This window comes from Natator depressus, chromosome 1 (assembly GCF_965152275.1).
Source record: "Natator depressus isolate rNatDep1 chromosome 1, rNatDep2.hap1, whole genome shotgun sequence".
In the NCBI taxonomy this organism is placed as follows: Eukaryota; Metazoa; Chordata; order Testudines; family Cheloniidae; genus Natator; species Natator depressus.
The window spans coordinates 53,966,795-53,981,535 of NC_134234.1; the positions used below are offsets into that span (position 1 = coordinate 53,966,795).

The 14,741-nt window shown below is 39.9% G+C and overlaps 1 protein-coding gene across 2 annotated transcripts in view; it reads right to left on the reverse strand.

The window, feature by feature from the left end:
* Nucleotides 1-293: 293 nt before the first annotated feature.
* The window catches only part of PROSER1 (proline and serine rich 1), a 31,631-nt gene continuing 17,183 nt past the window's right edge, over nt 294-14,741 (reverse strand). Inside the window, exons 9-13 of one of the 2 annotated variants that reach the window (XM_074960009.1) lie at nt 10,998-11,093; nt 10,838-10,882; nt 5,026-6,784; nt 4,232-4,379; nt 294-1,919 (exon numbers count right to left, since the gene is read on the reverse strand). In XM_074960009.1, the coding sequence (XP_074816110.1) occupies nt 1,797-1,919; nt 4,232-4,379; nt 5,026-6,784; nt 10,838-10,882; nt 10,998-11,093 (2,171 nt within the window). In that variant the 3' untranslated portion in view covers nt 294-1,796. The remainder of the gene's footprint in view (nt 1,920-4,231; nt 4,380-5,025; nt 6,785-10,837; nt 10,883-10,997; nt 11,094-14,741) is intronic. The other variant, XM_074960012.1, reaches the window with a different exon arrangement.

Here is a 14,741-nt window from a genome sequence, read left to right on the forward strand (position 1 = left end):
TATATCTCAGACATTTGAAAACAGCTGTGTCACTCTTCTCGCTGTTGACAGTTACATGCAGTTTAAAGTATTATAGAATCAAATAATGTATTTAAATACTGGTCTGATTCAGACATATTCAGCAGGATATTTGTTATAGTATCGCACTGTTGGTTTTTAAGTAACTAGATTATACCATAGAATCTCTCACTTCCATTAATCTAAGATAAAACTTTAGGAAATTTTTTTGTAAAAAATTGTTTATTCAAGTGTTTTATAAACTACTAGGCAAACAGTCACTAAAGCCTTTGTGCCATGAGTGTAAACTTATTTTAAAAAATTGTGTTAAAAACTAATACAGGAATTCCCATTAAGGTTTTAAAAAAGTTTGTTCACACAATGAAAGAAAATACATTAGCAACGTCTTCCAGCAGAATCCCTCTTTAAAAAAGTAAAACTCTAGGTGCAGAACTGTTCTACAGTGTATCTTCTACAGTTTATTTTAAAATCACATGATTGCATATCATCATCTCTACTGTCTTTTAGAACTTGATCAAGAGTTTTTCTTAAACAGATGATATTCAATGATGTGTTACACACTGCCACAGGTACTACAATTATTATGAGTGCACACACTGCATTTTACTTACAAAGCAAGATCTTTCCATATGCTGTGTTATACCATTCCTAGCCAATGCAGTTAATTCAGTTATTTACCTTTAAAATCATGTAAGTTTTCCAAGGAAAAATGCTAAAAATCCATAGCCCAAATTCTGCACTCACTCACACACTTGCTAGTCCATGGAATATAACCAAGTTTTGGTTACATGAGTGTGACAGCAATATTTGGTCCATGACTGTAAACATTCACAAAAGCCTACGGCAAACAGTGATGGATAGGTAGTCTATGTGCAATACAATTACTTCCATTAACATAGGGGGATGTTAAAGAGCATATCCTGGAGGCAAAATGAAAGGCTTGTTTGCATTTCTGCAAAGAAGTGTTCCTCGCTATCTAAAGTTTACTCAATTAAAAGTAACTAGTTCCTATCCCAGAATGGAGTACAGCATCATTGTCTGGCTTTCTTCTGTTCTGACTCAGATAGAGGAGTATTCAGTTCATCAGCAGGTCCACAACAATATTTCATATGGCATTTTAAGAACCTGATCTAGTCTCCTCTTGACATACTACTGATGCTAATAAAGAGTTACTCATGCATATGAAGGAGAGAATAAATCCCAAGAGCCATACACGGACCTCGATCTGCGCACACAACTCTTACTGATGGTAACCAGAGATGTGCATCTACACTAAGGATTGTCTACAGCTTTAAGTGTCTAATTTCAATCTAGATGTTCTTTCTACATTACCACATATACCATACACATTTGAGAAGAATGATGGGTGAAAAATACCACAGACTATTTAGAATACCATTTTCCCCATACCGTTTCGCTGCAAATCGTTCTATTTACACAGGAAGTCTGTGTTTAAAGGGCCTGGTCCTATGAGGAAACAAACATCCAACTCCCTAGCTACAGAGGAAGTTGAGGATGTTCATTACATCACAGGATCATGTCCTAAATTGTTTCAAAGCAAGTAATCATGGATTTGTTTGTAATCCAACACAAGAACAGTTTCCCAGAATCTCTTCACTCTCTTGTCTTCCTTCTCTGTCCCAATTTCTGGGCCAGATCATGTCCCCATTGAAGTCAATGTGTATTTTGCCATCGACTTAATGGCAACAGGACCAGGCTCTGTCAAGCCACCACTGCAGTCTTCAAATATGTCTTGCTTGTCAAGAAAAAGATGATATTTATTGCCATCCACTCTGGGGTAGACTTGTCTGCAGTGAAAACGGTGTTCCTGGTGCAGAGGGATAGCTAGCAAAACCATCAGGCTGAGCTGGATAGTTCTCTAGAGCTGAAGCTGAATGTGCCTTCAAGAAAGAGAAAGCAGGCAGGTTAGGAAGGAACTTAAAAAAAAAAAAAAAAAGCCATGCGGAGAACTATTCCTGTTCATGCTACAGAACTCTTAACAAGAGAAGTTTCAGAATAGCGTGTTGGGCGTGCTGCGGAGGAGGGAGACAGGGGCAGGAAGTATATCTAAGTGTAGGCGGTTCTTTAATTACATAGCAATTTCCCCCTGAAACAGAGAATCATAGAAATGAAGAGCAGAAAAGGACTTCAAGAGGTCATCTAGTTCAGCCCCCAGCACTGAGGCAGGTCCAAATAAACCTGACAGGTGTTTGGATAAACTGTTCTTAAAAACCTCCAATGATGGGGATTCTACAACCTCCCTTGGAAGCCTATTCCAGACCTTAACAAAGCATATCATTAGAAAGTTTTTCCTAATCTAAATCTTCCTTGCTGCAGATTAAGCCATTGCTGTTCTACCTTCAGAGGACATGGAGAACAATTGAACCCCATCCTCTTTATAACAACTCTTAACATAATTTGAAGACTTTTCAGGTCCCCCTCTCAGTCTTCTTTTCTCAAGACTTAATATACAGAGATTTTTCTTTTTTAGCCTTTCCTCAGAGGTCAGGTCCTTTTACCACTTTTCTTGCTCTCTCCTAGACTCTCTTCAGTTTGTCCCTATCTTTCCTGTAGTGTGATACCCAGAACTGGACAAAATAGTCCAGCTAAGGCCTCATCAGTGCCAAATACAGTGGGACAGTTGCCTCCTGTGTCTGACATAAGATATTCCTGCTAATAAACCCTAGAATGATATTAGCCCTTTTTGCAACTGAATCACATTGTTGATTCGTATTCAGTTTGGGATCCACTGTAATCCCCAGATGCTTTTCTGCAGCACTACTGCCTGGCCAGTTATTTCCCATTTTGTAGTTGTGCATTTGACTTTTTTCTTCCTAAGTGTAGTACTTTGCACTTGTCTTTATCATCTTGTTGATTTCAAGTCAATTTGTCAAGATTATTTTGAATTCTAATGTTGTCTTCCAAAGTCCTTGCTACCTCTACTGCAAATTTTATAAGCACACTCTCCACTCCATTATCCAAGTCATTAATGAAAATATTGAATAGTGCCAGACCCAGGACAGACCCCTGTGGGCCTGCCCCCCAGATATTTCTTCCAAATTTGACAGCAAACCATTGAGAACTACTTCTCTGAGTACAGTCTTTTACCCAGTTTTGCACCCCCCTTACAGTAATTTCATCTAGACTGCATTTCCCTAGTTTGGTTATAAGAATGTCATGTGAGACTGTATGAAAAGCTTTAGTAAAATTAAGATACCATGTGTACCGCTTCCCCCATCCACTAGGCCAATAACCCTGTCAAAGAAGGAAATTAGGTTGGTTTGGAATAATATGTTCTTGACAAATTCATGCTGACTATTCCTTACAACCTATTATCCTCTAGGTGCTTAAAAAATGATTGTTTAATAATTTGTTCCAGTATCTTTCTATGTATCCAAGTTAAGCTGACTGGTCTATAATTTCCCCAGGTCCTCTTTGTTGTATATCTACTCTACAGCCACTACAGAATGCTAGGAAAGCAGTCTGATTCACAGAGACGGTAAAGAGGGGTGGTTTTCCAGATGGCTTCATTTAAGACTGAGGTTTTAAGACGAGTTTCACTAATTTTCTAACATTAAGCCTTCCTTCACAACCTTATTGTATTTTTTACTAAGATCTATATTTAAATTATAATTTCAGTGATCAAAGCATGCAAACAAGAACAATGTCTTCCATTCGTACAATATATATGGGTATAATTTTAAAATCCTGTAGGTAATTCTTTGTTCCCTTATTATTTCCATCTGTAGATCTTAAAGACTTTACAAAGAAAATGGTTTCTCCGTCTGTAAAAGCCAATGAAGCACAGATTAAGTGATTTGCCTAAAATCACAAAATTAGCGTTAGGAATAGAACCCAGGTCTCCCGACCATGTGGTCAGTGCACTAGATCAAGATACTACAAATTTTACACGTCAGATCTGTCCCCTTCTTTCCTCCTCCCCACTTTTACAATGCCACCCATAAGAAAGGTTTTAACACATCTATAGCCTTTAGAGAAAGTCAGCTGAAGCGCCACTGATGAGAGTCCAGTCCACCAAGAGCAACAGCTATCTTCAGACAAGCGAATGTTGGAGTATCAGAGCGTACTGTATCAGTCTTGTAGCCAATTCTTTAACGTAAGCTATGCTTTCTAAAAGCAAAGATTTGATATTGAACAATTAATGCTCAGTGGGGCCTTAAGGCAGTGCAATATCAAGAAATATGCAGCTTACCTGTAGTAGCGCTGATTGCGCTGCTGCACTATGCTGCAATTCCTGCAGGGAAGACTGTGCGGCACTTTGGGAAAATCCAGGTATACCAGGAAGAGATAAGAGTCCAGGGAAAACTGTATTTCCTGGGGTTTGCAGCCCAGAAGTCAGGCTGAAATAACCAAGACATGGCAGTTATTAGGAACACTTTCAACAATATTTTATCATAGATTTCTTATCTCGCTAACAGCACCAGGGTTTCTAAACTTCAATTAACTAAGTTTCCCAAACAGCACACCTAAGCTGCATCCACACAATGTTTGCATGTATAAGCCAGGACACTGGTACACACATGCAACTTGAGCATGCAAGCCAGTATCTTGTGTGCAGTTACCTGCTTGTGCATGAATATTCTGTAGGTGAAAATGTAGTGTTGGATATTTTTCTTGACACAGAAAAGCTAGGATATTGTCTGCTATTACCCGAGTATGTAAATTGATACATATTTTAGACCCATTCTTGCAAAATCCTAGCATGTTGTAGGAGGTGCCAAGTACTCTCAACATAGAGCTGAAGACACTCATCACCTTGCAGGATTGGACCTTATAGAAACTGGAATCCTGTACACTAGTTGCAAAATATAGACTGGCCTCCTCATTTAAATTCTAAAGACAGATGGAAATCTACTGCTGAAGTAACCATTTAAAATATTAAAAGTACTTTATAACTATGCCTGGAAATACCATCTATGTCTAAAGTAAATCAATGTTTTGCTGAGAAAGAAATGGTTTTGACCTCCTTCAGAAACAGAAACATACCCAGCCTGTGCAACAAGTGCAGAGTTGAAGTTTGAGCTAAAGGCCGAGGCAAACCCTGGCAGGACCGGAGCCGGAGATGGGGCTGTGGCAGCTGCCGGCAGCGGTGCAACTGCTGCTACTGCAGAAGATGCCTGGAGGCCAGGGAAAGAAGGGAGAGCTGGAGTGACAGTGGGTGTGTTAGAGACAGGGAAACCAGGGAAGGATGGGTTTGATGATCCCAGAGGCCCCTGGGTGACAGAAAATAGGGAGGGGACGGCACTGGACAAGTTAAGCGGAAAGGGTGAAGCAGAGACTGTTGCTGAAGCAGTGAGTCCTGAGAGAACAGCGGCTGTAGAATTCACATGAGAAGCAGACACAGATGAAGCAGTTGTAGATGGAGTGGCTAACAAAGACCCTGGGACAGTGACCGGTGGTGTAAGTGCTGGGTTACCAGTAAAAGCAAAGTTACTGGTCAGAGACGTGAAGGGAGGAAGTCCATTAAACACTGGGGCAACTGGAGCAGAGGAAGCATGTGGGGCAAGGGAAATAGAGGCAAGAGAAGTGGAGCTGTTTAAGGGAGCACTCAAAGAGGAGAGACCTGATAATGCTGGATTAAGGGAACTAGGTAAACTGACTGGCACTGAAGTTGCAGAGGTATATGCACGCCCAAGCGCTGACAATCCTAGCGTGCCATGAGATGGGCCAGCCGAATGAGAAGGGCCTTTGAAGGCTGAGAGAGTAGGGCTCATGGGTTCAGTTTTGACCAGAACTGGAATACCTGTGGCAACTGGGGCTGATGAAATCTGCTGCTCAGGATTAGTAGGGCTTGCACCATGCAAAAGCGCAACGGAGGCGCCACAGCTGACTGGTATAATAGACTGTGAAGTGGTTAACGGTGACTGCGTTGGCAATGTTGGGGGAGTGGGACTAGGATTGGCTACAGAGGGAGATGGAAGACCCGGGAAAATGGCCAGGCTTGGCGTGGAAGAACGTTGTGGTGTAGGTGTGACAGATGGAGTATAACATTTGTTTACAGAGGAGGCAGGAGGCTCAGAGCTTTGATTAGCAAGAGCAGATAAAGAGGCAAGCTCACTCGTCACAGCAGAAGGTAAAGCATTGATTAATGAGGTATCATTTGATGTCAGAAATCCCTTTAACACAGACAGAATTGGATTAGGCAAGCTAAGTGGGCCAGAGATGCTAGTGGCAGGAGAGCTAGCAATTGCAGAGGGAATGGGACTAGATATCCCTTGAGGAGTGGGGGTCAAGGACAAAGGGAGGCCAGCAAAAACTGATGACAATGGAGTAGGATTATTAACTGAAGCAATTGAAGAGGTTGCAGAAAAAGGGAGGCCAGCAAATGGTGCAGAAGCAGATGCAAAAGCTTCATTAGAGGCAGGTGTGGCACATGGTGTGGAAGAACCTTGTGGAGCTGGCGTAGCAGCAGGGATAGAAGCCAGTCCGGAGAAAACTGCAGGAATAGGGATGGAGGTTGCACTATGAACAGATGTGACAGGAACACCAGGCAATGAAAGGGATTTGATGACAGATGGGGTCGGGGTTGATGGCTGAGATGTATGGATGGAAGAGGAGACCTGCCCTGGGAAAACAGGAAGCACAGGGGTAGACATGCTCATCCCAGAGATGACTGCAGTGGCAGGTGCTAATGGATGGCTTATTATCGCCTTGACAGGGGATGGGGTAGGAACTGGAGTAGCAGCAGGTGTTGAAGGATTAGAACCATGAGGAGTAAAGAGCTGATTCGCTTGTGCAGAAAAAGCTGCAAAGAAACAAAACTGGTAAGAATACTTGAAACCGACAGAAATGTTTCAATTCAACACAAATGCATCTTATATAATTAAAAAATATGATACACAAGCAGTAACATACATGTTTGTATATACACAATCTACATGGAAGGCTATGAAGATAAAATATAGAGGTATCTACATATAAGTGATATATGCCGTGCAGTATGCAGAAAGTAGACTACATGTATCTATGTGTCTCCCTTCAATAATTATCTATTACACGCACTAGCAATTATGTCTAACCCACTCTATGGCATTTACAACTTCTTCATGAGCTAGTGCAAGAGAGTTTAAATCTTCAAATGTGTTCCCAGAGATCTCTCTATGTAAGACAGGTAAACAGCAAATTTCTGCCCCTAACATCTAGCAGCACCCATAATAGGATGAGCATTCAGCACTGGTACCATTTCTGCTCTCCACATGAGCTCTATATGAGGGTCTACACTAATTCTAGAACAGGTAGAATGCCAGGATTTTACAGAAGTTTGTTGGAATCCAGTCCACAACTGCAGAGTACATAATTTTAGAAGAAGTTTTTGGTTATTTTATTTTATTGGTAGGTAGGTTTAATTCTTTCACTGTTTTTGATTCTGTATATCACAATCTGGACAGTAGAGGAAGCGCACTATGAGAGTCATGTGTGCTACAGGTGTACTAGCTAACACTGAAACCTGCCCATAAAAACGAAGTCTTTAAAAATAGTTTGTTCCAACCGAGGATCAAATATCCCATCTTCAAGTACCAATGCACTACAGCTAAAACCACAAAGTTCAGCTTGTATCAACCCTACAAAGTAAACAAAGAGGGATGCTCTCCAGAGGAAAGCAGGAAGGCACACTACCAGATTAAATGAGAGAGAGGACACTAAGTCTAGGTCTGAAAGTTGGTGTCTCAGAGCTTATTATGGGTCTTGAAACTCTTACTAAATGTGAATAGCCCCTTCCCCTTCAATGTGGGCATTTCCATGAGTAAGAACTGTTTGACCTCAACACCCCCAAAATTTGTGCTAAACTGTGTTTTAACTAATTTGGAGTGCTATGTAAATACTACATAAAGATTGAGCCCTTTAATTCTAGTCACTTCCATAGCATTTTTATAACACCTTGCTCTCCCTATAAATGCTATTGTGTTCTTTGTTCCCATTACTTTTAATTTAATTCCTTTGCTCCATTGTGGGTGAGAAATAAGGCATGTTGTAATCACTTTTATATTTTGTTTAAAAATTAACATTTTCTGTTTAACCATGAACAGAACACTGATCTAGGAGGCAAAACTTACTGCTTCTTTAACTCCATGTTATACCCTAAATTTACCTCTGCCCCCTTTATAACCTTAAGTTCTCCACCAGTGAAAACTCAGCCTTAAGATCTTAGGATACTGTTTAAACTGATATACGCAAAAACTCTTAATATTTTCAAACTTAAACATCTTAGATATTTGCAAACAAAATGCAAAAAGTTTCACTTCTGTCCTCTTCTACAAAAAACCAGGATCTGTGCTCCACGTCCTGGACTCTCTTTCTACAACCTCCTCCTGAACTCCAAATTGAAGAATTAACTAGGGCTGTCAAGCGATCAAAAAAATTAATCGTAATTTATCACACTGTTAAACAATAATAGAATACCATTTATTTAAATATTTTGGATGTTTTCTACATTTTCAAATATATTAATTTCAATTACAACACAGAATACAAAGTGTACAGTGCTCACTTTATGTTTATTACATGTAATTGCACTGTAAAAAACAAAAGAAACAGTATTTTTCAATTCACCTAATACAAGTACTGTAGTGCAATCTCTTTATCATGAAAGTTGAACTTACAAATGTAGAATTATGTTCAAAAAAACTGCATTCAAAAATAAAACAATGTAAAAGTTTAGAGCCTGCAAGTCCACTCAGTCCTACTTCTTGTTCAGCCAATCACTCAGACAACAAAGTTTGTTTTACATTTGCAGGAGATAACCTGCCCGCTTCTTGTTTACAATGTCAGCTGAAAGTGAGAACACATGTTCTCCCAGCACTGTTGTAGCTGGCATCACAAGATATTTACGTGCCAGATGCACTAAAGATTCATATGTCCCTTCATGCATTCCAGGGGACATGTGAACCACCATTCTCGGGGACGTGTCCATGCTAATGATCGGTTCTGCTGACTTACAATCAGAAGCAGTGCGGACCGACACATGTTCATTTTCATTATCTGAGTCAGATGCCACCAGCAGAAGGTAGATTTTCTTTTTTGGTGGTTTGGGTTCTGTAGTTTCCACACTGGAGTGTTGCTCTTTTAAGACTTCTGAAAGCATGCGCCACACCTCATCCCTCTCAGATTTTGGAAGGTACTTCAGATTCTTAAACCTTGGGTCGAGTGCTGTATCTATCTTTAGAAATCTCATGTTGGTACCTTCTTTGCATTTTGTGAGATCTGCAGTGAAAGTGTTCTTAAAATGAACATCATGTGCTGGTCATCATCCGAAACTGCTATAACATGAAATTTATGGCAGAATGCGAGTAAAACAGAGCAGGGGACATATAATTCTCCCCCAAGGTGTTTGGTCACAAATTTAATTAATGCATTATTTTTTTAATGAGTGTCATCAGCATGGAAGCATGTCCTCCGAAGCATGAAGGGGCATACGAACATTTAACATATCTGGCAAGTAAATACCTTGCAATGCTGGCTACACAAGTGCCATGCAAATGCCTGTTCTCGCTTTCCGGTGGCATTGTAAATAAGAAGAGGTCAGCGTTATCTCCTGTAAATGTAAACAAACTTGTTTGTCTTAGCGATTGGCTGAACAAGAAGTAGGACTGAGCGGACTTGTAGGCTCTGAAGTTTTACATTGTTTTGTTTCTGAGTGCAGTTATGTAACCCCCCCCCAAAAAAATTTACATATGTAAATTGCACTTTCACAACAATGAGATTGCTCTACAGTACTTGTATGAGGTGAACAGAAAAGTACTATTTCTTTTGTTTATCATTTTTACAGTGCAAATATTTATAATAAAGAATAATATACACTTTAATTTCAATTACAACACAGAATACAATCTATATGAAAATGTAAAAAACATCCACAATAATTAATAAATTTCAATTGGTATTCTATTGTTTAACAGTGCAGTTAATCGTGATTAATTTTTTTACTCGCAATTGATTTGTCTGAGTTAATCGCATGAGTTAACTGCGATTAATCGACAGCCCTAGAATTAACTAATGACCACAGTTCTTGGCTCTGACCCATCAAAGTTGGTATTAGAGAAATCTAGATTCAAGATAGCCAAGGACTGTTATTGGTACTCTGCTTTTCGATGAGGATGTTGTCTTTTTAATTGTATTGATTTACCTGTGTATCTATCACAAGCGTATAACAAAGCGTATCTTTAAGTAGCAAAATTCCTGAGCAACTACACCTGGGTACAGGGGATGGAGACAAAACAGACAGAAAACATTCTCCCAGAATTTTTAATGTTAGCTCCTTTAACATGGCCATTTTACTTTGTTTTGGTTACTTGCTTATGTGCATAACAGAAGACAAATTCAGCTTGAAAAAAGTTCAGGTTATTTTGTTTTTAGCTTCTGCCACATAATAGGAATGGCACAAGTATCAGCAATGAAACCTTCCCCACATACTGGATTTAAACAAGTTACAAGCTGTGCACATATTGTGCTATCAGCAAAATGTGGCGGTTGTGCACTCAAATCTCCCATTGTGACTTACATACACAAAAATGCTACTTGATCAGGCCCCAAATTAGGCAAAAAGCAATTTTTTCAGCAACTGAAAAACAGTGGCTAATAATGAATTTCAGTGCACTACATTTCTAAGAGTACTTTGTCTTTGTTGTTTGCTATATTATCTGGACAAATATGCATACAATTAAAAATACAAAGTATGAATGTTCATTCAGATTAAGTTAAAAATCTTGAGGTTTAAAAATAATTTATAACTTTCTGAAAGGAATGCATTAAATTACATCAAAATACAGCAGATTTTCCCTGAAGAGCTGCTGCACTTTACCTTGATTTTGGGAAGGTTTTGCCTGATTGGAAAGGTCTTCGTTTTCTATGTAGAGAACAAGAGTTATTTAAGGGCAGAACAACTTCAGAAATAAGTTATCCATTCTCACATTTAAAAAAATTTGTTTATGCCAGCATTTATACAGACACACATGCTTTACCTGATCCCACTTGATTAGGAGTATATGGTGGAGGAGCTGGTAAGCTTGGTGCTAGGACACTGGCCATTGGAACTAGACCGGCGTTGTTGTAAGCACCTAAAAAAACGCAAAGACCACACATATGCGTCAAACAAAAGTCAATAAATACAAACAAATGGTTTAAGAGTGGACTAGTCTGTATCATACAAGGATACTTTCAAGGCTCTAAAATGTTCCCTTATTAGTTAAAGCAAAGCCACTTAACCCTCCAGGCTGCATAGGATGAGAGGTATGTATTCCAATGTAAGTTTTAGTTAGGGCAGCTCTCTGATGGCTCATAAAAACTGTGTCAACGGGAGACTGAGATAAATGGATTTCTCGCTCTCTGAAGCAATCTGGGAGAGCAAAATTCTTGCCCCTTTCAATTCCATGCTGTCTTGGGAAAAGAGATGGGAGAAAGGAAGTGATAATGGTAGCATGACAAATGGGAATGAGGATATGGAGGTAGATATTACCATATCTGAGGTAGAAGCAAAACTCAAATAGCTTAATGGGACTAAATCAGGGAGCCCAGATAATCTTCATCCAAGAATATTAAAGGAATTGGCACATGAAATTGCAAGCCCATTAGCAAGAATTTTTAATGAATCTGTAAACTCAGGGGTTGTACTGTATGACTGGAGAATTGCTAACATAGTTCCTATCTTTAAGAAAGGGAAAAAAAAGTGATCCGGGTAACTACAGGCCTGTTAGTTTGACATCTGTAGCATGCAAGGTCTTGGAAAAAATTTTGAAAGAGAAAGTAGTTAAGGACATTGAGGTCAATGATAAATGGGACAAAATACAACATGGTTTTACAAAAGGTAGATCGTGCCAAACCAACCTGATCTCCTTCTTTGAGAAAGTAACAGATTGTTTAGACAAAGGAAATGCAGTGGATCTAATTTACCGAGATTTCAGTAAGGCGTTTGATACGGTGCCACATTGGGAATTATTAGTTAAATTGGAAAAGATGGGGATCAATATGAAAATTGACAGGTGGATAAGGAATTGGTTAAAGGGGAGACTACAGCGGGTCATACTGAAAGGTGAACTGTCAGGCTGGAGAGAGGTTTACCAGTGGAGTTCCTCAGGGATCGGTTTTGGGACCAATCTTATTTAATCTTTTTATTACTGACCTTGGCACAAAAAGTGGGAGTGTCCTAATAAAGTTTGCGGATGATACAAAGCTGGGAAGTATTGCCAATTTAGAGAAGGACCGGGATATCATACAGTAGGATCCGGATGACCTCGTCAACTGGAGTAAAAGGATGAAATTTAATAGTGAGAAGTGTAAGGTCATGCATTTAGGGATTAATAACAAGAATTTTAGTTATAAGCTGGGAACGCATCAATTAGAAGTAATGGAGGAGGAGAAGGACTTTGGAGTATTGGTTGACCACAGGATGACTATGAGCCGCCAATGTGATATGGCCGTGAAAAAAGCTAATGCGGTCTTGGGATGCATCAGGTGAGGTATTTCCAGTAGAGATAAGGAGGTATTAGTACCATTATACAAGGCACTGGTGAGACCTCACCTGGAATACTGTGTGCAGTTCTGGTCTCCCATGTTTAAGAAGGATGAATTCAAACTGGAACAGGTACAGAGAAGGGCTACTATGATGATCCGAGGAATAGAAAACCTGTCTTATGAAAGGAGACTCAAGGAGCTTGGCTTGTTTAGCCTAACCAAAAGAAGGTTGAGGGGAGACAGGACTGCTCTCTATAAATATATCAGAGGGATAAATACCAGAGAGGGAGAGGAATTATTTAAGCTCAGTACCAGTGTGGACACAAGAACAAATGGATATAAACTGGCCATCGGGAAGTTTAGACTTAAAATTAGACGAAGGTTTCTAACCATCAGAGGAGTGAAGTTCTGGAACAGCCTTCCATGGGAAGCAGTGGGGACAAAAGACCTATCTGGCTTCAAGATTAAACTTGATATGTTTATGAAGGAGAAGGTATGATGGGATAACATGATTTTGGCAATTAACTGATCTTTAACTATTCATGGTAAATAGGCCCAATGGCCTGTGATGGAATGTTAGATGGGGTGGGATCTGAGTTACTACAGAGAATTCTTTCCTGGGTATCTGGCTGGTGAATCTTGCCCACACGCTCAGGGTTCAGCTGATCGCCATATTTGGGGTCGGGAAGGAATTTTCCTCCAGGGCAGACTGGAAGAGGCCCTGGGGTTTTTTTGCCTTCCTGTGCAGCACGGGGCATGGGTCACTTGCTGGAGGATTCTCTGCACCTTGAAGTCTTTAAACTAGGATTTGAGGACTTCAATAGCTCAGACATAGGTGAGAGGTTTATTGCAGGAGTGGGTGGGTGAGATTCGGTGGCCTGCATTGCGCAGGTCAGACTATATGATCATAATGGTTCCCTTCTGACCTTAATATCTATGAACCTATGATACGAAATGCATATGTGGGTCACAGTATTTTTTGTTGTTGTTCCCATCCTAACAACTCCCACCCTAAGGCTGTTACAACCCTTGTTTTTGGAGGGTTGATGATAAAAAAATCCATCAACGCTGGCAAGGAGATTTACAAGAGAAAGAGTCCTTTCATGGTAAATGTCATACTTTGGAACTGTCGTCCTTCAACATCTCTTTAAATGATAAGGTACTAAAGCAGGTGATCTTGATAGATTAGGTATAGTAAATGTTTCCTATCATAAAAATAGCATCCTTATCTTCCTATAATGTATAGTAACTGGCACACACTGTTGTACTGTTTTAATACTGAGTTACTGCAGTGAAGAGGGACATCAGAGCTTGTATGAAAAGATGTACCTACACCCTGACAAAGGGTGTTAAAAGCATATATGCAAATTCACATATATAGGATACAGACAGCACTATCAAAATCACTCAAAACATGGAAAGGAGCTTATGAACATCAAGTAACTTCCGATATGCACACTTTTCATTCAAGTTTTAGAGGTTCCGTCATGCTACAGGTATTAAAATTCCTTGCATGACGGTTTATGGCAAAGATCTAAGGAGCAGTTTACATTCACTGAGGGGACAAACACTCCCCACCGATATATACCGAAACACCTTACATGTAAGTTTTGCTCATGACTCAAAAACAGTCAAGTGAAGCAAGGCTCAGTTCACTTTATTTACTAACTAGTTACAATGCAGTTTCTTAATGCACTGTAGCATTTGATGAAAGGAGCTTAAAGCAACTGAAATAAACTCACTTATGTTGACGATGTGGTCTTTGCCTTTAAGGATACATCTACACAGCCTGGGGCAGCGAGCCTCTGAGCTCAGGGTGACAGACTCAGGCTCACAGGGCTCGTGCTACCATGCTACAAATAGCTTGTAGATGTCATGGCTCAGGCTGGAGCTCATGCTCCGAAGCCTAGAGAGGGAAGTGGGCTTCACAGCCCAAGTTCCAGCTCAAACGGCAACTTCAAAGCAGTCTACACAGCTATATTTAGTGGGGTAGCATGAGCCCAAGTCTGTTGACATGAGCTTGAAGGCTCCCTGCTGTAGGCTGCCACTGGCTTTGCAGACATACCCTAAAAGGGATAGCATATCTTTTTCATGGCCAGATTCAAAGAACACATCCAGCTTCCCAACAACAAACTCTGTATTGGCTTTTATGATACAGAAGTCAAATATTTATATTCAATTGAGTTCTAAGAACTCTATAGTTATCATCCTCATCTTTTCTGGAATGCATGTCACCTCCAGTAATAAGAGATTCT